General features: G+C 37.2%; 1 protein-coding gene across 1 annotated transcript; it reads right to left on the bottom strand.

Annotated features, from left to right (window-relative positions):
• Nucleotides 1-135: 135 nt before the first annotated feature.
• On the bottom strand, nt 136-6,172 carry crip1 (cysteine-rich protein 1). Its single transcript, XM_056245578.1, has 5 exons — nt 5,964-6,172; nt 1,115-1,209; nt 844-901; nt 504-556; nt 136-410 (listed from the first exon to the last, which is right to left on the bottom strand). Exons 1-4 carry the CDS (start codon nt 6,001-6,003, stop codon nt 516-518), a joined length of 234 nt encoding a protein of 77 aa, XP_056101553.1. The 5' UTR covers nt 6,004-6,172; the 3' UTR covers nt 136-410; nt 504-515.
• Nucleotides 6,173-25,525: the final 19,353 nt, after the last annotated feature.

Raw genomic sequence — 25,525 nt, 5'->3', positions numbered from 1 at the left:
AGTGTCCATGTAAACGTAGCTATTGTCAAAAGGATAATAAAAAAAACAATGCAAAATTTTGTTTCATGGATGGACAAATATATTTATCATATATTTTATCATTTCATTTGAGGAAAAAAATGTGAGGGACAAGAAGAGGTTTAAAACATACATTTAATGTATAATGTTCAGTTTAATTATAAACGGGTCTTTGACTAGTACCCCCCAATGAAACATCATTGTGTGCTGCTATAGCAGACAACATTATAAAAAAAAACCTGATTATACAAATTAGTACTTTCTAAAACATGGCATGGCTTGGTCATTTTGTCTTTGGTTTAACAATATATGGATAAAAATAAAAATAGTGGCAAAAAAACACACAAAAAAATCAAGCTCTTCTAAAAACAAGCTTATGGAGTGAGAAAAGCCTGTAAATGGAAAATAAGAGTACAGTTAGTGCATGTCACGTCATCTACTTTAAGTATAGGTTAAATTTATCATTTTTTATTTTGTAAACTCACCTGTGCAATTGCCTATTTGAATGTGTGGCTCTCAGTGCCGCCACGTCCAAAACCTGAGGGCAAAAAGAATTCAAATGAAACATTCATTTTAGGACACTGAGAATTAAAAACACAAAAAACTCTCTGGGTAAGTGTAAGGGATACATTTGCATTAAGTACCACTGGATAATGCAAGAAATTTGAATAAATTCATGAGATGAGAGATTGTATAGTGGTCATGTACTGTCCCACAGCTGGGGCCATGTGCTTATGAGGTGAAGCAGTAGTCTATGTCATGTGATACTTTAGTTTAACAGTAACCCTATACAGCACGGTAAAATGATGCATTGTAGTAACGTACCTTTAGGTCCAAAGAGTGCAGCGTAGCATGGGTTGTTACAATAGGGCTTCCCCTCATGCTGTGAGGTGAAACACATTAGTCAGTACATTAACGGACTTGAACGGGGGCCATTATGCAAGACCTTCCTCAAGACATAATACTCTTTCAGCCCAACCCCCTGAAGTGTTAATGCAAGGTAAAAGTATGCCAAAAGTTAACTGGACTCCATTTTCACATTAATCTGTCCCTGTAAGAGGTTGGCAGTACGTGTGTAATTCTGCTACTGACTTACCTCTGCATGTGAGCCAGGCGACAGGGTCTTGTTGCATTTCTCACACTTCAGACACGGTCTATGCCAGTCTTTGCCAAGTGATGACACTCTCTCCGCTGAAACATTAATGATAAACATAATTGATTAATAAAACCACATAAAAATAGGCCAACGTGGATTGATTTAGGCAGAATTGCAGTGCACATTATTTACAAACTATCCCAGCCCCTAATTGTTTATTTATTTTATTTTTATGCATTTTGTAGATGCTTTGTAAGTGACTTACGTTGCATTTTGAGGTAGACTATATTTTTATCAATTCCCAGGGAATTAAAGGTACAAACCCCTTCCCCCTCCAGTGAAGCCAGTTCTTTGCCAAATTATGTAAATTGTTTAAGAAATATAGGGATAGTTCACCCAAAAATGAAAATTAAATTTTCATTTACTCACACTTTTGTTTAAAACCTCTGTGACTTTCTTCCATCGAACACAAACTATATTTTTAACAACGTCTCAGTGACTTTTTCTATTTTTATAGACTTTTTATAATTAGTGAAAGTCAATGTAGTTCAGTGCTGTTTTGGACCCCATTGACTTCCATTGTATAGACAGAAAAAGTTCAACGTTCTTCAAAAGATCTTCTATGTTCTGAAGAAGAAAGAAAGTCAAACAGGTTTGGAACAACATGAGGGTGAATGAAAAATGACTGAATACAATTTTTTGGATGATCTATATCTTTAAATATTTAATAAATAATTTAATACTTTTGGTTAAGAATTGGAATCATCGGTGGGAATAGGAGATTTATTTAACACGTTATAAATCCATTTATCTGAAGTGCAAAGATTTCCTCTAATGCAGAAAATGCTTAAAAAGGAATGTTTGTTTCCATCTGGGCCAGTTTATGACCTCATCAACAACTTGGAAGAATCTAAATGATCACTCATTAGCCGTAAAGTTGTTTTAACAAAAGAGTCAGGGGAATACATAGTCAATCAGACATGGAAAAATGAGTTAATTTGGAGCCATTATGTAGTTCAATTAAAGTCATGATGAGCTTTTAATGTCAACAAAGCTCAATCTGCAGTCCAGCGCGCTACAAGTCTTGTCAGATTATTGTGTTCTCGGCTCAAAGCAGATAAAGTCATGACGGCGAGAACATGGGTGGGTGTGGACGCTGTATGCAGGACACTCCCAGAGGAATTCATTCCTCCCTTTCCCTTTAAAAAGTCCATAAAGAAGTCTTTATCTGCAGCCCTCAGCAGAAAGATTTCTCCAAACAACCCTCATGATGAACATCATAAAAGAAGTGGGAAGGGAAGACAAAGTCATGCATGCTCAGGCCTCTCCAGTTAGGGGAGGTGCTCGATCGTGTCTTTTACGAGGGAGGTTTTGGGCAAGCATCTATATCTCATGGACGCCAAAGACTGTCTGAAAGCATGACCACTCTGAAAGATGTCAGATTTATGGCTTCAAGTCAAGAGCTTTGTTTGAGCTTTTTGGCATGCAGAAACCAAAGGATGGACAAAAAGCAGATTAACAGTTCCCATCTGTGACATACATGTGAAAAATGTGATGAGGTGATGGCAAAGACCCCAGACACCAAGTAATGCTTCATACTTTATATAGTAGGCTGAGTGTTGAAGGATAACACATAACACTACATAACTCCCATTGTTATGGACTACTGTGAGCGGCTATAATTGCACACAACAGCTGTAATAAGAGTCATACTCATCCCAGCTCAGCTAGTCAGTCACACTACGGTGGATGACACAGGAAGCTCTTTTGTTTAGTTCTGGACTGTGAACTCATGATCCAGACATACTGGGAGAGAATCAATGGTCCATGTGAGAAAGAACATTTTTAAAGGACAAACAGGGCCGAAAGGAATTCACCAGGATGGGTTTGGGCCCTTGCAGTGCTGCCAAGAAATAGTTTGGTCATCTGAGCCACACCTAAGACAGTAATTACTTAACTTCCCTCAGTCAAATACACAGAGGACACACTAATCTCTCTCTCTCTCTGTTAATGCTCTATCAATGCAAAGTGTCCTAGACTGGGTGTAAAGTCTACAACACAGAGATGTGTAATCTGCAGCTGAATTACTGCCGTCTTTATTCGTGTTTTTTTCCATAACATATAAATGGAGAAACTGTTTCTCATGCTCATGCAAAGAGGAAGTAATTGGGGGGGGGAAAAAACATTAAATAATAGTAGTAATATTAATAAAAACAAATTTATTTTAAATGTGTGGGGTTTTTTTTCAATTACTTGTGGAGAAAATTTCTATTTCTCAGAATAAACATTTCAGAGTAGCTAAAATGTGAATTGTTTTCAATGTTAACATATTTCCACTCAGAATTTAAACTATCAAAACTTTGCTCTGTTTGTTTAAGCTTCCTGACCAGCCAGACAGAGCAACAGTGACTCATACCAATTGTGTGATTTTGGGGCGGGACTATCTGTTTGACTGACCAATAGGAGAAGATTGAGGGGGGTGTTTGGGAAACCGGTTTCAAAACTGTCATTATTTTTACAGATCTGTTTGATGTTGATAAAAAACCCCGACACACTTTACCTATAAACTTGCAAGTATTGTAATTAAAACAAATCTGTGAAAGCGAACCACAAAAATTAAAGGGGTGGTATAATGCCCTTTTCACAAGATGTAAAAGAGTGTGTATGTGAAGTTTTAGCTCAAAATACCCCACAGACATTTTTATATAGCATGTTAAAGTTGTCACTTTTTAGGGTTAGCAAAAACGCACCGTTTTGTGTCTGGCCCTTTAAATGCAAATGAGCTGCTGTGGCACAGAGGGCGGAGCTTCAAGAGTGTGTGTTAGCAGCTCCTCCGATCACCTCACGCAGACACACGCTAAAATGTCAGAAACTGTTCTGCCTTTTATGTTTAAACCGGAGTCAGACAAAGATGGAGAGACTAAGAAGTGACAACATGTAGAATGCAACAGGACATGTCTGAATGGTTAGTTGATGAATTTATTTTGCTGATGTGGAGTTAACTATCTTCAATTAGCATATTCTGTCAGGATAATCTATAAATCGCTTGTATAGGAACTGTTATGAGATGCACACAGAGTGACTTTCTATTGCATGTGAAAAGACGGATGCTACAGCTTGAGCAGACTCACAAATGTGCTTGACTACAACAACTCTTCCTCTTCTCTACATGGACTGCGTGTTCCCGGGGGGCGGGGTTTATGTAAATTTTAGGGTTAGTGATGTCACTAACCCGGGAGGAATGTCGTGTAGTTCCTACCAGCCGTTTGTTGTAGTCCTTAAAAAACGATTTCTTTAAAAGCAAATATCTCCCTTTGCTTTGAACTTTGAGCGTTGTAACTTTCCAGATGTTGTTTATGCTCAAACAGCAACATTACACACTAACTAAAGTTAGAAAAGTGAAATCATAATCAACCACCGCTTTAAGACTGTCTGAATCGTCAGTTCATTTGAATTATGCCATACTTGTGCATATATATAAACTGAAATTACACTTCAGAACACCCACTTTTTATTTGCAGTTTTGGAAAAGCTGGAAAATTATGTTATTTTGATTATACCAGTATCTAATCTCTATTTTATATATTCACAGTGGATTTTCTCTTTCCATCTCTAAAAGGCTGCAGTTGTTAGATTGCTTCAATATGAACATTAAATAAGTCCGAGTGAAGAAAGACCAGCACCAGCCACATGAGGCAGTTTTGTATGATGGAAAAGTTACAGGTTTAGAGAACACTAGCGGTGAACAGGATTAATGATGGTGTGAGATGCGGCAGTATGAGGGATTTATCTTACTTCAGAGAAAATGTACATGTAAATTATATAAATACCAGATTAAACTTTTAATTAAATACTGGCTTTGACATTTTTTTTAGAGAAAGATTTTGTGTTTCAAAGTGAAGGAAAACGTTGTTAACTACACTGCTGGATGATGGAAAACAAACAGCCTGGCATGTTTATATTGGCTACAAATGTTCAGTAAATAGCAAAGAAGAAAAAAGAAGTAGAATGGTCTGGACAAAACCCAAGCCCAGACTTGCAGTATGAGAGAGTCTCAGAAGCTTGGCATGCTCAGAAACTTTTAAATATTCACAAATTCATTTTCATTTTCCACACATACATTTACCATATTATTCCCTGTAATTATTTGTTACAGATACATATCTGATTCCTGGATGAATCGGAGTCAAATAATAGCCTAAAGTTCTTTAAGGCATTGTCTTGTTGCCTTCATAGTACAGAAGTTATTCAAATATTTTGTTTGAATACACAATGCAAAAAGGTTAATTTACAATGTAAAGCCGAATTTGACGTTGTCATTTGCATAGTTACCCTCTGTGCTTACCCCTATCTGGTATTCATGTTATTATTATTTCTTTATAATTATAAATATAAATAATGTAAATTACACATTCAAAGTATGCTATATTTTCTGTTTTTCAAAAATAATTTAAGATTTAGTCTAACCACCCTACAACATACAGTACAACCCAACACTGTGCAACTCTCTATTACATTTAAAATACTTTATTCAAAGTTTTTTTCTATACTTTATTCTTCATGACTGTTGTATTGCTGCAGACATATCTGCACAAGCTATTTTGTAAAGGCTGTTTTGCAAAAGTTTCAAGCAGGAAATAGTGTCCACATGCATTAGTTGACATCTCTCTTCCTGATTAATCCCTCGTGCAGTTGCATTCAAACTAGTTTACACATTCATTTAAACATCGAAATATTTATAATAAATTATACAACAAAGTAGTGTAGCACTTTGACCTTCTTTTCATCCTTTTCCTTCAAGTAAAAAAGTAGACTGTATGTAAATATGAATATTTCACAGGAGTCTTACCGAAGTACACTTCCTTATCGCACTTGGGGCATTTAGGCATGTTTGCGGTGATTTAGTTCCTCGGAGGAGAAAAGTCCAGCTTGAATAGAGTTGAGATGGAGTCCACCTGCACACTGCCACGCCTTTGGTGTGAGACTATCTACTCTGCAGCCTTATATATAGTACTGTGGAAATAGTTTGCACACGGTCACGGAGAGAGCGAGAGAGATAGAGAGCGGGAGCGCGCGTGTGTGCGTAAGAACGCGCCTTGATTCATCTAGATATAGGCTAGCAACGTTTCGTGGTTTTTACTCTGTTCATTCTGTAGGCTATTTATTTGGCTTTCAATTAGCTTGCAGAGAGAATACAAACAACGGAGATTCATTATTGCGTGTGTGAATAACCTCAGGTGTGCGCATAAAGCAGATGAGTTATGTGCTTGTTTGAAATGAAGATGGAAATGTGACACACAGAGTAGAAATATGATCCTGTAGGTACAAACCTTCATTACATTCAGAACGATTCTTTTTCAGAAGAGACCATCCATGCTGAACGAACATGGTGGCCATCTGATGTCATCAAACAGTAAAGTGCCAGACATGCTGGTCATCACTATTTTGTGTTTTTAAAATAGTTTATAGAATGTTTGTTAGCCAGAGACAAAAGCACATTTACTAGGCTACTTTCTCATTCATTCACTATTATGAATCTGGTGCATTTATAGAGATCTGTGTCTTTGAGTAGCTATTTTATGAATGCCTATGCGTGTTAACATTTAGTAACATCAGTATTTGATAGATCAAATATTTCCTGAGAGGATATAGGTGTGTCTCTGCCCAACCCTTGGATTGATAAAATGCACCATGGCAACTGCTCAACATGTTTTGAAGGGCAGCGAAATACATCATTGATGTACAAAATTGAGTGTCATTTATCCTATCAATGACATTGATACATCATTTATATATTAATGTTATTGATACATCAATGACACACACACACACACACACACACACGCACGCACACACACACACACACACACAGAGAGAGAGAGAGAGAGAGAGAGAGAGAGAGAGAGAGAGAGAGAGAGAGAGAGAGAGAGAGAGAGAGAGAGAGAGAGAGAGAGAGAGAGAGAGAGAGAGAGAGAGATTGATGTCATTGTATGCCTGTTTAACCAGATGAAATGACATGACACATTGTCTGGATCTATTAATTTGTTAAAAAATATTTTTAAAATGTAATTCATACATGCAGTAACTTCGATACACCTGTACTATGATCAACACGTTTCTGAATTAAAATCCACTTCTATATTTCCTCATAAAGTAAAAAATCCTGATTTAATAATGAACTGATAAATAAATATTTTATAGGTATTTTCAGAAAAAAAAAATGATGAAGCAGTTTTTTATATTAATAATATTTGAAAGAAATCTGTTTAGCTTGTGCAACCAACATGATGAAAGCCATAAAACTGATATGATATCACACTCATCTGTAACTTAGTGTCAAGGTCAATACGCTTCTTAGAATATCAGAACATTATGGTATTTATGAATTAAAAAGTCATGTTTAAAAAAAAAAAAAACTTTTTTACCTTTTCAAATATGTGTGCACTCACATTTTAAAAATCCCCAAACTTTAATTTAAACTTAATGTCGACATGGAATTGAGGTAGTCTTTTATTTCCTATTGTGATGTATATCTAAGTGAAACGAATATTTAGAATATTAGAATAAATAAATCAATTATAATAAGCACTGCAATATTCAATAAAAAACAAAACAATAATTGTCTATTTTGCTTTTGGTGACTTTAACATGACAAACAAAGTGGTCACAGACTGTTGGACACCTCTGTAATATATTGTATGTTTGTGCACTGAATAGGAATATACTGAATATGCTGAATATGAATGATTCTTGTGCCACAGTATGTGTATATAGCATGCAACCCTCTCTCTATCTCTTCTTTCCTGTGTTTGATTTATCTTGACAGCTCTACCCTCAGCTTATCCATCAGCAAGCTCCCAACTATCGTGCCACCCATGTTTACCCAGTCATGCCTGGCCACTGTTTCGTCTCAGCAGGCTCCAACTGCAGCAAACAACCCACCCGCCGTTTCATCTCTAGCAGGCCTGTGTAACTGCAGTCCTGTTCACTGGGCTTTCCCAGTGTTACACTGTGAGGTTCACCATCAAGGATTTTCCACTGATCTTCATTTCCTCCCTCTGTTGACAGTAGATCCAGCAATCCATGCTGAGCGAGAAATTTTCCTGCCAGTCTCTTCCAGCTCTATTATCATTGTCTGCTTACCATCACCAAAAGCGTTATCTGATCTGGACACCCTCATTGCTCGCTTCCCCCAACTGTTTATTTTTAAACGATGCTTAAGGATTGCGCTTTTAAGTTTGTAGATTGAATCATCGTGGACTCACCATGTGATTTTATGTGACTGTCACATAAAAACATGCAGACATGCGTTAGAACAGCGCTACTCATGAAAGAAGTTGCTAAAGGCCCCGTTCTTTATTGTTATCGTTCACACCATAGACCTTATTCAGAGCAGCGCCATGACAGGTATGAAAGCAAGGTATGTTTTCAATGGCATTCGCTGTAAAAAGCTAAATAAAGCTCCCTGATTACTTATAATTTTCCACAGCTCATGTGTCTGGAGTTTTTTGTCTACTAAAACTTCTTGGAAAGATATTTTTGCAATGTTTAGTCAGCAGAACAATCCAAAAACATTAAATAACAGTACAACCCACTGAAAAGATGTCGATTCCTCACAGCCTCGCTTTCATTCCCGTTAAAAATCAAAGATGGCGCTGCTGTGAATAAGGTCTATAGCCTTTAAAAAAAATATGGATAGTGTGTCTCCGCCTTCTTTCCACTGTAATATCCCAAAATATCCCAGTAACGGTCTTGCCGATTGTCGTTCAGAGCCCGAGTCTGCGTTCAATCGCAAGCACAGCTGTGAATCATGGCGAAACCAAACCTATTAGAAAAATTAACATATAGAATTATGATTTATACTGCAGCCAGCCACCAGGGGGGCGATCGAAATGCTTTGGCTTCACTTTTCAGGACTTGTGCAGCACACTTGGTTTACACCATGAACGATAACTAAAGATAACTATAACGATAACTATGTTAGCATCCACACCAACGCACAATCTGTTTATTCTAAGCGCGCGTTACAGTTACGTCATCTGCCGCTTTAAATGCTCTCTCGTGCTCATCAATTAAAGCAGGATGGATTCTCACTGGCTGTCGCTGTTTTTATTTTTCATCAGCTAGAATTTGTTTTGTTTTTTTGAGTGTTTTTTTGATGGATTGTTATCCATATGAAAAGAAAAGAAAAAGGAATTAAAATAAGTACGTGGCAAATTGAAACTAAACTTCACTTTAAAAAAAACACACTTGTAGCAGCATTTAGGAAAATATATACACTGTGAATTACATTTTTGAAAGAAACAGGCCTAAAAGTATAAACGTAAAATAAATATATATATATATATATATATATATATATATATATATATATATATATATATATATATTAAATATTATTATTCCCCTTCCCCCTCATCCTGGCAAATCTTCGGATCCACACTCCGGTCCAGTAGGTGGCGGTAAAGCTATAAGCTGGTTTGCCAACCGGCCAAAAAACAACAACTAAGAAATCATTTTGAAAGTGATTCCAACCATGGACATAATAAATACATAGACGCCCTATTGGCCGACGCAGGTCATGTGCGTGATGCGTGTGACGTACAACAACAGAAGCTTACGCTATTACACTAATGAACTGACTCGAGGCCCACAGAGAAGGAAATGAATAGTTGAAATAAAGTCGTTATTTTTGTTTGTTTTTTGCACACAAAAAGTATTCTCGTCGCTTGATAAACTTAAGATTGAGCCACTGTAGTCACTTGGACTATTTTAACGATGTCTTTAATAACTTTTCGAGGCCGGCAAGTTCAATCCCTGAAGAAGCCTATGGACTAGTATGGAGGAGTGATCCAGCTCTCAGATTTAATCAAAAATATCTTAATTCGTGTTCCGAAGATGAACGAAGGTCTTACAGGGTTGGAACAACATGAGGGTGAGTAATTACTGACAAAATTTTCATTTTTGGGTGAACTAACCCTTTAAATCATGACCAAATACAACCAAAAACAAACGTTCAGTCTTGCTTGTGAAAGGTAATTCCTCGAAAGCTGTTTTCAATTGTGTGGCGATGTGTACAGCCCCAAACAGCGCACAAAACAGGCATTTTTCTCAATTCTCGGTATGAGAGGTATGGGAAAGTTGCCATCCCCAACATGGCGGCGCCGTTGACGTACCCTCCAGCGGCCAATAGGGCGTCTATGTATTTATTATGTCTATGATTCCAACTTTATCATTCATCTGTGTCGTTATAGTTGTGGTGTGTAGACTGCTATTCTTTTAAATTTAGAATGATTTTTTGCACTTTAACTATATGTTTATCGTTATCATTATAGTACTTGAACAGGCCTGAACTCTGGACCTGGAAAAGCTACATTATATTGAAAAGTGCTGACCTCCAGCCACGCTACTGAAAATACAGTAAGTTAATAGAGTTGCTTATTCCAGTCAGTTACTCCGCAACACTGCATCGGTCAATGTTCAAAACATTCATACTGTACGTCTCTGAGGGAGCACTATTGTAATCCGTCTGGCAGCCAATATTTGGCATTAGCAAACTGCCGTGGTTCACAGATCATTACTCTAAAATGCTTCTCTTTTAAATAACTTGATTTCCTGATGTTATTCACTACAAAACGTCAGCATATCATATTGGCATAATTGCAGATCGTTTTGTAGCGTAGTGGGCTATTTGTGGCAGCCCAATGCCAGTTCGATAGATCAGTGTGCATAAAAGAGAGAGAGAGAGAGATAGAGAGAGAGAGAGGGAGAGGGAGTGCAGTGAAAACAAACACAGACGTCTGTGATTAGGCAATCAGGATCTGTGGAATAACAGTTTTCTGGACTGAACTCATCACTGCTGAACACAAACAAGGGAGGGCTTCAAGCAATGTGTTCTTTTTGTGAGCTGAGAACAGACAAAATGTTATAGCTTGTCAATGAGTCAAAGTTGAGGAGGACACACACACACACACACACACACACACACACACACACACAGAGTCACAGACCTTGAGGGTGATTCTTTCATTGCCCATTACTGTTGCATCACATGTACACACAGCAATGATGATGTCAATATGGGTGGGTGGAGATGTTGCCATAGTAACTCTGTTATGGGTGAGTTTGTAACCTTGATTGACAGCTGAAAGATTTTTATGTCTCTCTCAACACACGTGATGTTGAAAAAAAAAATCACTGACAGGTTATTTATCCACTTCACATCACATTAACAACGTCATCATTCTATTAATCTCAGGCTTACTGTACTAGCTACAACACCTTCTCATGTACGATCATCTACATGTCAATACAGTTAATAATGTTTATCTTGGAAAAGTTTCAAGATGGTTCACACAGTCACAGGATTGTTTAACTCATACTTGTCAACCCATGTATAAGTAAAATGTTATATTTCTCTTTGTAATGTAACCTGTTTATGTTTCAGCCCTAAAGTATGTGTGTATTTAAGAAATAACAGGAATAAAACATGATTAAATTAGAATAAAACAAATATTGAAAATATGCACACATAATCGGTTCACTTGGGACTGGTTTAAATGTGATAATCTCAAACGATCATCATTAAGCTTCATTTTTGGTGTGGCACAATATGGAAAGAATACAACTATTTTCTCAAAAAGGAGAAAAAATTGTTTCCTTATAGCAACCGGCTGTTATTTGTCATAGTTTACTTCCTGTGCCATGGTAACAAGAAATAAAACAGGATATGATGAGCTTGCATGTGTTTTGAAGAATTTAACAGTGTTGCAAGCCGTTGCACTGCATGGCAAGGCAATTGTATCATCCCGTGTCTGTTTTTATTGCCAGACAAATATTTAAACATGTTATCAAGTTAGACAGCATAATGTATTTGATTAGCCTACTGTCGTTTGTTAACTAAATGGCAAGCATATGTTGCATTAAATTTATGCTAGAACAGAAGAGAAAACTGACACCCTTAGAAGAAGAAAAAAGAGAAAGGAAAGAACTGTTTGTTTCCTTGCACTTCCTGTGTAATTATTGTGAGATTTGACTTATCACAGTCAGTGGATACTGCTGCTGTGCATACTGTGTGCAGGAGTTTCACGTTTCCCCTTATTTACTACCACTAAAACTTTATGGCACTGAGCTGTTCATGATTTGGCACCAGTTTGGCATTAAACGCCCGTGTTTCACGCTGGGGTGTAATTGCCTTTTCTTTTCCAAGGTAGCTGAGCTGATGAGGATTTTTCCGGTATAATGGGCAAATGTTGAGAGAGCATGTCACATGAAGCTGAGAAGTGTGATATAATCACTGGCAGACAGACACCAGCTGGGCGAGAAGCGAGTCCCTGCTGGTCTTCAGCAAGCTTTAGTGCTCGACACAATGCTTGGGTTAATGTAACTGGGTCATCCTAACGGCTGACTTTTGTTTCCCTCATTAACGTGTAAAAATGAACAATGAATATCTGATGCAATTTTTGCTGTCTCTTTGCTAACATTATTATAAATAATAAACAAAAAATCACATTTTTATTTTTTAAATGTTTTTGTCTTTCATCATGAGGATGTGGCCCCACGCCCCAGACAAATGTTTCAAGTAGTTTCCCCAAATTCATCTGAAAATTATTCAACCCGCTGAATAGAACCCCTCACAACAGCACAAATCTGCAAAGCAGGTGTTGTCTCAAGGACACCTGATGCAACTCATCAAGGGCTTCATTAGTTGCACCAGGTTTGAACACATGAAATAGAGGGTATGCGCATGACGTCACCGTCGGCCGGAGTGAATGCAGTCACGCCCACAAGTGGCAAAAAGACTGAGCGGCAGCATTTGTTTTCAGCGTGAATGCCGTGAAAAACACATCTAAAATGGGAAAGAGCTTTGCGATTGACTGTACAACTAGATTTGACCAGAAATCTGAGGTACTGTATATTTTTACAGACTGCAAAAAGCTACAGAACAGACTATATTCTGCATAATTGGATGTTTTTAAATAAACACTGACAAAAAACTATACAAGTTTTAGGGCTGGACGATATGATGATATACAGTATAACATTAATGTAAGTGATCACTCGGATTTAGACCTATCTATATTGTATTTATATAAAACGTTTACAGGCAAATTTGCTTAATTTATTTCCCCGGCGTCGAAATCAGGCACATATAAATGTCAGGAAACACGATTCCTGGCTGCATGTCAATATCCATGGATCACTGGATCTTTGATAAGTTGTAAGGAACACTATATCGAGTCCAACTTTTAGTTTAAACTGATAATAGTTTGTTTTACTCGCGTTTTCGCAGTTTCCCCTATTAACTCCAGTCACGCAGCAGCTCTTTTGGCACTCAGTCCGGCTGAGGGGGGCGTATTCCGGCGGGAAAATGACGATAATGCATTCCCTCTATACCTGGCTAGGTTTGTTGAGTGTCACGTTTGACTTTTGACGTTTGAAGTCAAAAGAATGGTCTTAAAAGTTAAGAGAATATATCATCGCCCTTTACAAACAAGGAACAGGATACAAAAAGATAGCGACGTCACTAAATGTTCCTAGAGACACCGTTGGAAACATAGTTCGCAAGTTCAAAGTTAAAGGAACAGTGTTTGCACTACCTGGACGGGGCAGAAAAAGGAAGCTATCAACGGCTGCAACCAGATTTCTGGGAAGGCAGGTTCAGGAAAAACCCCATGAGTAACTGCAGAAGACCTGCAGCAAGACTTGCTGGCAACAGGCACTGAGGTTTCAGCTTTCACAGTAAGGCGCGTAGTAAACGCATGCGAACAAACACAAGAAAAGTCGGCTACAATTTGCTTAAAGTCATATAAATAAGGCACAGAAGTTTTGGGATTCTGTTCTGTGGAGCGATGAAAAAACTGGAACTTTTCGGCTCCATGGATCAGCGGGATGTCTGAGGAAGAGGAATAAAGCATGTGCTGAAACAAACACTTCCTACAGTTCAGCATGTGGTGCTCGGTGATGCTCTGGGGCTGCTTTGCATCCTCTGGCACTGGAAACCTCCAGCGTGTGGAAGACAAGATGGATTCATTGAAGTATCAGGAAATTCTAGGAGAAAACATCATGCCGTCTGTAAGTAAAAGACGGTTGCAGCACGCAAACCCAAGAATAACACTGAACTGGAGGCCATTGCTCATGAGGAATGAGCTGAGATTCCTCAGAAACGCTGCCAGAAGCTGGTGTCTGGTTATTCATCGCGTTTGCATCAGGTCATAACAGCAAAAGGGTGCTCTACTAAGTACTAAAGATGCTTGAAATGAAGGGGTTGAATAATTTTGAGACTGCAGAAGTCATTAAAAGTTATATTTTCAGTTGAATTTGGGGAAACCACTTGAAACATTTGTTGTGTTGAGCTAGTTCAATTACTTTTGTTTGATTTGTTCATTGAAAACAGCTGAAAGTATACATTTTGCAATGGGGGTTGAATAATTTTGTTTACAACTGTATAAACTTTTATCCCATTACTTCTGTGATAATATGAATATTTTTTAAAACATAAATGACATTTGAATCGCGATCGTGATCGCTTTCTTTTAAACATCAGTCATGCAGCTCTAGTAGAAACATTAATTTAACTAAGCTTTTCATAACCTTGAGAACAAGGTTTGTAACATCAAAATGAAACTGTGGACCTTTCAACCCTGTTACTGTGGACCCCGTAACCATCATATTTTCCATTCTAAGGTAATGTATAATTTAATGTCATAATGACATTCTTTTAAGAAGTGAACTTTTTAAGGACAAGTTAAAATCTCCGTTTGTTTCGATTTTCCCCTAACGACAAAACGTCAACCCTGTTACTGTGATTATAAACAATTGATGATTTAAGTGTTTTTAAAGTCTAAAACAGAAGTGTACTTTACTTTATAATATTCCCCACTCAAAGTCAAATTACAATTATTGAATGAGAACTTTTTAGAATGCTAATAAAAGTTGTTGAAAGTGAAAAAAGTGGGACAAATATCATAATTGCCTAAATAAACGATTTACGTTCTTTAAAATGTTATCTATCAAGCACACCTGAGTGCTAGACTCATTTCTAAATATTAACCACAATCTCAGTGACGTGTGATATCTGAACTCTGAATAAAAAATTACATTAACTATACTTGAAACATCTATTACTGTATTTCAGCTATTGCACACAAGCAGAAAGCTGAAAATATCATCAGACAAACCATCAGCTTCGTAAAGTGCCAAGTTTCCATGCAGTTTCTGTTTTCACTCACTTGATAGGTAGTCTAGCAATAGGTAAATCAAAAGTAATCTGACTGACTTTATTTTGGCTTTACTTTACAGCAGAGGAAATTACTCTCATATGCAACTGGTTGAAAAGCCCTGTCTACTGAAAATAAATGTTGAAGACAGAAATGTTACATTTTGCAGGATTTCAGAGGCAGCTCAAAAGTGCATTTATTGCTGGATTACCGCCACAAGAGTACCACAATCATCCACTTTACTGTGACACCGCCTTACCCTTTCTTGGCCATATATATACTACCATAAATCCATTGATACAAAATCAGACATAATATTTGGGCAGACCACATATCCACACGGTTTCAATTACGAGGCCACCAAGCCACAGATGGCATAGATCAGTAACACAAATGACCAGGAATACAAGTTTATTGGTGTCTTGGTGAAGCTTTGAACTTGGGGATTTTCTTCACCATGTTCTTGCAATAGATCTCCAAGGCTCCTACATTTCAGGCAGGCAGGCCGTTTCCATTTGTGTACTCTGGAGTCTTCATTAAACCAGTTTATCAGCACGGAAATGACTGTGGTTGCAATGGAGGGAGTTTGGCGTGGGACACACTGGTTATGTCATAATGGAGTAATAGGCTGAAGGAAAGCAGAACATACAGGAAAACGACTGTTCGGTAACCATGGTGACCTGCCACTGTTATACAGTATCAATTCCCTAATCCATAACTTTTAGGCATTTAACACCTACCTGTAAAATAAACCAGTGAGTAATAGAGTGAGAAAACTGTCAGCGCACTGAAGAAAAAGATTTAAGAATAGTAAATCTTTTATTTTAAGCCAGTACTCTGGCATGCCTCAGAATAAACTAGAATGAATGAAAGTGGTTTTATATGGAAACTGTGCAATTTAAGAATCGCAGACTGTAGGACAGCAGGAAAATGTCCCGTGGATCAGCATCCTGGAGAAGCGATCATGCTCTTCTACTGTATTTGGCACTGCTCCATCATTGTGCTGCAACCAGAGGGAAATGTTTAAGCCATTATGTTGGAGATGGGTTGATGTTTGTTCTTCTCCAAAAGCCTCTTTGTGTTAAAATCATTTCCAGCATAAAATGGAATGGTTTTTATTTGAAGGGTGTAGTGGAAATCTTTATGCTGATAAGGCTCTTAAAGATTTTGGCTACAGATCCTATATTATAGTGGTTAAGTAATCATTAAATATTAGGCTGGGGATTCTGTGGCCGCATATTTGTGAATACTGTTGTCGTTATAAAACTGCCCCGTTTAATATGGCATTACTGTGGAAACAACTTGTAAATCCATGTCGTGAAATAAAGGACTCTAAGGGGAAAAGGAATGAGAAACACATTATATTTTGAACTCTAAATCACTACAAATCTGTCTATTCTCTGTCATTATGCCTTATGGAATCCTGTGTAGGTCCTCTAAAGTGTCTCTGATAATTAAAGGGTAACTAAACCCCTGGTCAGAGCCTGACTCCACCCACTGGCAATATTTAAAAAATGCTGGGAAAGTGGGCGTGCACCTGAGACAGGTATCTCTGTAGGCAAGGGCGTGGTTAGCTGGTGCCTGCTTACATCACAGGGCACCACAACTTCCAATAGGAAAGTAGCCACCGTTCAACCTGAAGAGGGCAGCACTCAGACGTTTTTACACCATATATTGTAGAATTAAAACACTTTATACCCAAATGTCAAAAAAATTACTTGAATCAATGAACAGCATTAATAAAGCCCCAGTCTTACAGATCATTAGCTAAAAAAAGTTGTTTTAGGGTTTAGTTACCCTTTAAAACAAACCTATTTGTATAACACTTAAATGTTCCTTGCTGATTGGGTCTGAAAATCCATGTTATACAACAGTCCTCGAGTTCTTCCTCGTTTAACTGTTTGTATCTCTCTGCGTATTGTCTGAGACCAGGACAGCTGCTGGTTCAGAGTAAGGTCCTTTCACACTGGACGCGATTTTGACGCACGAATAATTCGCACGATAGTTTAATTTTTTGATCAGCTGTTTGTGTAATGAGTGCTTCCACACCGAACGCGAATGTGCTGCGGCGAAAAAACGAGTTTTATTTTTTCGCTTCGATGTCGATTTTTTTTTACTTTTGCGGCGACAGAAAAGGCTTCAGCCAATCACATACAAGGAAACAAAGGTGAAGCTTGTTGACGCTTTGGCTGCTCTGACGTAGCAGCATTATGTGCAAGAGAAGAGAAGTGTCACAACATGAAATGTAAACTAAAAACAAGCAATACATTGAAACTAGAAACCTTTTATAATGACAGCATTTTTATATTGCCTGTTCCGCATCTCAACGCACGCATACCCTATCATTTATGACATGACGGTGTTTCTTACCAGCAAAAGAACGAGGCATGGGATAAAATAGCTGGGATAGTTGGTGTCTCCGGTGAGTTGATGAAGTGCTTGCTGATGATTTATAATATTTTTGACTAGGAGGGAAATAATTGATTTAGAATATTTTCAACATTCATGGTTGTGTGTTTCATGTTATTTTTGCACGCATGTATAGGCCACACACCAGAACATGTGCGTAAATAAAGCGGAGCGGGGTGACGCTTAAATAGGCCTATAAGTTAAAAAACTCAAACAAAACATACGTTTCATATATACGTTTAAATAATATAATGCTATTTTTTTTTATTTCATCTATGTTGATGATCTATATGAAAAGGGAACCGCATGAGATGAGTAAGGATCATAAGATGCCCAATATATCGAAAACATTTGGAATGGGTCAGACATAATTTTGACCACTTATTAAGTTTTGTTTTGTAGAAAGCCTTTCTTTAAAGTGAATTTCGTTTTGTATAAATTGTATCTTAATTTTAATCCATGTTTCATCAACAAATTGCCTGGATTAGGAATAAGAAGCAAATATAGTAGACAATATAATTAGGACACGGAGGCGCCGGCGCGTGAACTGGAGCGCGTCTCATACCGAAAACTGACAGAAAACACTTAATTAATAAACAATTCAAATGTTTAATGCATAATCCTTACTTTGGCCGGTTCTTTGTGGCAAAGTTTTAGCTACTTTACAAGATTAGCATACTCCCCTTCAGACTCTCTGTTCTTTAAGATTGGGTGCACACAAAACCTTCTTTTCTGTCTTTATAAAGAAAACGAAAAGCTCGTCTTCATTGGATGATGATGATGATGATGATGATGAAGTGTCCGTGTTTTCTCAGCTGTTGGCGCGAAAGTTTTGGAATGTTGAAGCTCTGAACGTCGCAAATTCGCGTCGCGGCTGATGTGAATGGTTTTAACGCGAACTATTCGCACGCAAACTATTCGCTTTTCCGTTTCGCTTTTTTGTTACGCGTCCGGTGTGAAAGGGCCTTAAATGGGCATGCCAAAAGAGTTGTTCCGAAAGATAGGGCCGTGTCAATGCTATAACAGAAACTAACCCCTAACCCTACCCCACACCCTAACAGGCAGCCTTGGCGACCGATTGACCTTTCAGCACACCCTCCACCTTTCAGAACGTCCCCTACTTTTCAGCACGTCTATTACTTCAACCTGCAGATACCCACACTTGGGTTTGTGTGTTTTAGGCAGACTGGCTGTGCAGAAATAGTGTGTATTTTTCAGTGACAATGTTACATTGTTATGCCAAGTGGAGACAAGTGACTGTAGTGAACTGATTAAAAACACCAGTCCATTCAGGAAAGATACATGCTATTTATGAATGACCTATTGAATTATTCACTCAACCGACTCCTTCAAAAACACAGATTCATTAAGGAAAGAAAAACAACACAACTGCATCCAAAACCGCATACTTCCCCACTATATTACCAAAAAACAGTATGTGACAAAAGAAGTATAACAGAATGCACTGTACTCATAAAAGCAATGTATGATGTTATATTAACTGGGTGTTGCCTCTTTGGCTGCTGTACAATTATTGGTCACAAAGTAATTACTTGTTCAAAATAACTATCTACTCAAGAGAGTATGTGATTTCGGAGGCAGTCAGTGTCTTTATAAGTGAGTCATTGAATCATTTACACAACCGATTCACTTAAATACAATGATTCAGACCAGTACTCTGTTGCTCTGAGACAGAAAGATTATTTCTGCTGTGGCTTTGTTTGAAACTATTTTCACTGGAAGAGCAACTGTGTCTAAAATGTAAGTTACTAAATATTAAACTGTTGCATAAAAGACATTATTACACTTGTTATTGTTCTGTTCCTCTTGATATCAGCACGCATTTGTTTACGCACTGATTTTCAGAACAACAGCGCAACTGCGAGAGCGATATTGTTTAAATATTTTAATATTGTAAACATGTCCAATCAAAACTACACAGGGCCTGACTTATAAAAAAAAGACAAATAAATTATCGAGAATAGATTCTTTTTGAATTTTAGCCTTTTACAAAATGTTTATTCAGTTGCACTTTTCACATATAGATGCTTGTTGTTTTCTTTATTTGTCCCTGATTAATGCAGTGGCCAGTTTCAAGCTGTGATATGAATGCACTATGATCACCTATACTTTCCAAAATGTTGTCATAATATGGGTTGTGCATTTTTAATGTCTTTGCAAATGTGATGGATCCACATTTTGAAAAACACTTTTACCACAGGGTGGTTTCGTTTCCACAACCAGCGTTTCTGACTCCTGAATGGACCGACTGAGCACTGTTTGGCCACAGTTCTCTCTGTAACTTGAATCAATCGAGTGTGGTTTAATATGTTCCACAGGTTTGGGCGTCTTCTGATCTGGTTCTTTGTTGGCTGCCGTTTTAGTTGCTAATCAAGTGCTAATCACATGTTAGCGTACTAACAGATCAAGAGAGATTTTTCTGAGGTCATTTTGAGGGCTCATTTGTCTTTTAAAATTAGAATCAATGTTAAACAGAGACCTCACTTTTCTTGGTGGCCCAATATTAGCCTAATCTTTCTCCAGGAGGAAATAAGAGGGAGGGTTTATTTAACATGCCTGTTGCATCAAAGAAAAGAAAAAATAGAAGAAATATTCTGGAATGCTGAATGTCTGAGAACCTTCTGTCTCTATGGAAACCGTTGCTCAACACAAACAAATGCTGATTCGCTCTCCAGACGTGAAAAGAAAAGAAACGTTTTCCCAAAGGAAAGAGTTGGACCAAAGGGTTCCTCTGGTGGGTTTATGTGGGAACTCTTTCAGACCACTGATGAATTCAGCCAAGTCAAAGAATAGCAGAGCAGCTGCTTTATCTATCGCAGGACATTCGGCATATTTCAGTCTGCCTGTCAACCCTTTTTAATAGCATTTATCAAAGTATACTGCTTCTACAAAACTGGACAGAGAAACAACTAATAAAAGACTAATATTAGAGTCTCTTTGACATTTTTGACCTTTTATTGCAAGGCAAGGTTAGTTTAGGTTGTAAAAGAAAAGTATACTTTGGCCTATATTAATAATTCATGATGTTTGTAAAATAAATACTTTTCAATTTTTTTTTTTTTAATTTGTCAAATATTTTTGAAAATAATCTACACATTTAATCACATAGGAAAATGTCTTAATATTTTTATTAGAAATTTTTTCAAAACCATATGAAACAAACATGAATACAAAGAGTACATTTCCAAGAACTTGGATGGTGTTTTAAACTGGATTTTTTAAAGATTTTTCATTTTTATTATGGGCAGTCTTATTATGGGGGGCTGCAAAGGCATGTCTATAGAGTGCTGGATTTTGATGGCATCCATGCACAACTCTATAGATTAATAAATCTATAGATAGGCTATAGATTTCTGTTGCTATTCAGCTGCTAAGGTTTTCAATTGAAGTCTATGGGACTGTAGGGTAAGCAATGTATGTTGTTATATTAACTGGGTGTTGCCTCTTTGGCTGCTGTACAATTATTGGTTTTGGCCTTGAAGAAGAGTGCTTAGTTTGGCATAGATCATGTCTTCCCATGATTTTGAGGTAATCCTACAAAAAAATATAGAAGTCTTGAACGAAAAAGACTTGAACTCCCGTTTGTCACTTTATTAGTGTGTCTAAATCAGCGTGTCAACCATTTTAGTGCGTAACTGAGAAACAGATGAGGAGCATCAAAATAAAAGACTACAGGGATGGAAAAGAGTCTGGCTTGGATTAATGGTGGGAGTGCAGCCCAGTTTAGATGCTGGGATGGGGAGGCAAACACATAACAGGAAGTTCAGTGGCAAAAGAAAGGAAAAGATTGAGGGAGACCATGAGGAAGGGCCAGAACTGTCACATAATCAGTTTAACAGCTTTTTCCCATTTCTTCAATGAAAGAAGGAAGTTTCGGTATATGCTGGTTGTCCTCAACTGGATTGTTTTAATGGTGTAGTTGTCCGTCTTTGCAATGATAAAGTTGCCTCCATAGTCTTTGACTACGTTTTCAACACAGATTTTTTGGATTGTCTTTAGCCTGTCCAACCATACTACAAGTTTTGCAAATGCAAATGCTGTCAGAAAGTTGTTGTTGTAGGCTTTGTTGAGTAAGTATGCTTCAATGGACCATGAAGGTCAGCCACTGTCAGCAACCTTGTGTGCCTTAAATATGGTTTTGTGTTTCTTAATGCAGAGCATATATTTGATGCACATTCCAAGTATGGTACACTTGATGTCCCCCCTGACATGAAGTTACACATTTGACCCTTTCTATTGCACCCTTATTTATTTTTTTGTTTTTTTGGAATATTGCAATATTTAATGTAAATAATTTTTCTGTGCACATTTTTTTAAATCCACGTGTTCTCAAAATCTTTAAGCAAAATAGCTTCCCCTCCCTCTTCTCTTTTCTGGTGGGACAGCTTGTCACCACTCTTGCTTGCTCAAAATCCGTTTACTGTTACTGTATACATCACAATAGGGAAGAAAAGACATCACAACTTTCGTTTCATGCCAACTTTAATTTGCACCTTATTTGTGGAAAATGCTACTCAAAGCAAGACTCTGAAGTCTCACCATTGTAAATGTTTTCTTTTTTAATTATTATTTTTGTGTGTTCTCATGTTTCCATTTTTCCACTCAGTATCCTCAGGGAATGTTTTTCCATTGTTTTGTTTTTTTAAAGTCTTACTTCCTAAGTTTGACAATAGTCAAACAGTTCCAGCTTGAGAAATGAAAAGACAAAGAGATCCGCATATGGAGGAGTTTTATGTTTGGCTAAACTGCACCGAACGGCTCAGCATTACTGTCAGATCTCTGACTGTGGTCATCGACAGTATGTGATGTGCCATCAAACAGATCCATTAGATCAGAGACTCTCCAACTAGGGATATTTGTGCTTCAGGGAATACTTGGAAATGTTTCGCTTTTGCTTCAGCTAAAACAAAATAGTACTTTTAAAGATAGAAGGACTTGTGTACTTTTACATTTTTTTTTTTTTTTTTTTTTACAGTTTAAATCCAGAGAAATACGCAATTTTAACCAGTGAAACGACCCGTGTCTGTGTCGCCTGTCAATAGTGTCATATCCCCCTACCATCAGCTGTCAGAATTAACCATGGGAACACAGTGTGCTTCCTGAAAAAATGTGCCATACTGTGCCTTTAAATGATTAGAAGTAATAATTTTGATTATTTTAAGCAGTATTGGGTAAGTTACTCTAAAAAAGTAATTAACATCTTCAACAGTGTAATTAGATTACTGTACTAATTAAATTATCTAATAAGTATTAGATTACTTATTACTAATTACATTTTAAACCCATATCAACCTCGAGTTGAACAATACAAGGAAAGATGAAACTGCTCTTTTAATTCTTTCATAAACAATATACTATTGCATAATTTTTTCTTAAACTGACCAAAGTGTGTAAAGGGAGGAGAAGGTTACATTAAAAACATAAATTTTGATGTTAAATCCACTATTGTTTTATATAGAATATTGTTCCGTCATTAATGAATAACTACACAGAAACAAATGAGTAATGCAATATTAACACAATAACTAACTAACAAGAAACTCTGATTAACGAATTAGTAAGTAATAGTGCTCAGATGAATGTGGTAGTTCACTATTAGCTAATCAGTAACTACTATTTTTGTTCATACCTCTGAAAAAAGGAAACTAAGAATTACTATATACACAGGTTCGTAATTAATATGAATAATGTATAATTATAATAATTCATTTTATTTATGGTCACCTTACAAACAGTAAAAAAATATTAACAATGAATCTAAACATGAACAAAAATTCTGTCAATTTGAATAAGCTATAAAAAAATTGTTTTAAAACATGATTTAAAAATTGAAAGACTAGTCCGATTTCGTATGTCTTGAGGTAAGGTATTCCAAAGACTCGAAGCAGAACAACTAAAAGCTCTACATCCCATGAGACGTACAGATGGTATTACTAGAGTCGTAGTAGAAGAAGACCTAAAAGATCGAGTAGGGGAATACCATAGACTGTAAAAAAATAGGTGAATACACATGAAGTAGATCACGCAAATATGAAGGTGCAAGATTATGGAGAACCTTATAAGTGAAAAGTAAAATTTTTAATTGAATGTGATATCTAACTGGAGCCTATGGAGTTGCCTTAAAAGTGGAGTAATGTGCTCAATGAACAATATAACTCATTCTAAAGTGAAGGTCATGGTAACCCACTAGTAAGGACTCAAGTATTACCAAATCCTTCAGAAGGAATTACTAATGATTTGGATCAGCATTCTAAGCTTTTGAGGGTTTTGTATAGTAATAACTCAAGTGTTTCTACATCCTTTTAAAGGAACTACTAATTATTGGGATCAGTAAGTGAAAAGCATGATAACTGTCACGTTGTGGGTTTTGTGTCTTGTTCCTTGTTCTTGTCTGTCATGTGATTCCCTGATTGTCATGTGATCCTGCCATGTGTCTTGTCATTTGTTAATCGTCTGATCATTGTTCACAGGTGTTCCTTGTCTTGTAATTAGTCTGTGTATTTAAAGGGCAAGTTCGGTATTTTACACTTAAAGCCCTGTTTTAAGATCGTTTCTGATGAAATAGAACAATTAAAGTTTTATCTCTAAAAACTGTTTAGCGTATAACGCTAGTAATGGGGGCATTTAATAAGTAAAAAGAAATCGCTAGTTGCACTAACAAGGATCAAAATAGCCCCACACTAACACAGTAACATAATGAGGGTCCCTACATGCAAAACGAAGCATTGAGAACTTTGTAAGTGTACAGACCGTTTAATAAGAAGATATTTTATAAAGACAGTCCACTTTGTGTATAGAGACAGGAGCCATCTTTGGAAAACAGTCTCGACTAGTCAAACAGTCTCGACTAGTCTCCTGTCTGTATACACGAAGTGGACTGTCTTTATAAAATATCTTCTTATTAAACGGTCTGTACACTTACAAAGTTATCAATGCTTCGTTTTGCATGTAGGGACCCTCATTATGTTACTGTGTTAGTGTGGGGCTATTTTGAGCCTTGTTAGTGGTATTAACTAGCGATTTCTTATTACTTATTAAATGGCCCCATTACTAGCGTTATACGCTAAATAGTTTTTAGAGATAAAACTCTTTACATTCGATTATCATGAAAAAATCTCAGAGAACGGTTGACTACGTACCAATGTTTTATTAGACCAAAGGTTCATTTTTGCGCCGGAGTTCTCCTTTAAGATTAAAATTTGGACACATGCTGCTGTCCTGAGAATTTTCGGTTTCTGTAGTTGCAAGCCCCCCCCACCCAGCACCCAGCGATTTTTGTGTGAGGATATCATTGAACACCCCAGACCACTCGGTGAGTTTCACGTCTTTGTAAACTAAAGTTTAATGCGTTTTATGCAGGATTGTTCCTGTGCACCTATGCAACCATTGTGGAGGTGGAGGGGAGGGGGGGGGGGGGGGGGGGGGGGGGGTGTTGGGGGGTGCAACTACAGAAAACCAAAAACTCTCAGGACAGCAGCATGTGTCTAAATTTTAATCTTAACCGTTCTATTTCATCAGAAACAATCTTCAAACAGGGCTTTAAGTGTAAAATACCGAACTTGTCCTTTAAGCCCTAATGTTTGCCCAGTGTCTTCGTCTAGTATTGAATGTTTCTTGTCCAGGTTCTTGTTCTAAGTTCTGAGTTTCATGCCTTGCCATGCCCTTGTTTTATGTTTGATTATGTTTTGAAGTAAAGTTGCATTTGGGTTCTCAATCAGCTTGCCTCCAGTGGATTCATTCGTAACATTAACTCCCTAGTAAT

This window comes from Rhinichthys klamathensis, unplaced genomic scaffold, assembly GCF_029890125.1.
Source record: "Rhinichthys klamathensis goyatoka isolate OS25496 unplaced genomic scaffold, OSU_Roscu_1.1 h1tg000032l_1, whole genome shotgun sequence".
NCBI lineage: Eukaryota > Metazoa > Chordata > Actinopteri > Cypriniformes > Leuciscidae > Rhinichthys > Rhinichthys klamathensis.
The sequence above is the reverse complement of the archived record's forward strand: the minus strand, read 5'-3'. Positions and strand labels throughout refer to the sequence as shown.

Excerpts from the sequence above, each read along its gene's own strand:
- crip1 (XM_056245578.1), bottom strand. The coding sequence starts at position 6,003 with ATGCCTAAATGCCCCAAGTGCGATAAGGAAGTGTACTTCG. Across the intron at positions 1,210-5,963 it reads CGATAAGGAAGTGTACTTCG|CGGAGAGAGTGTCATCACTT; the intron begins GTAAGACTCCTG and ends TTAATGTTTCAG. Across the intron at positions 557-843 it reads TGCACTCTTTGGACCTAAAG|GTTTTGGACGTGGCGGCACT; the intron begins GTACGTTACTAC and ends TTTTGCCCTCAG.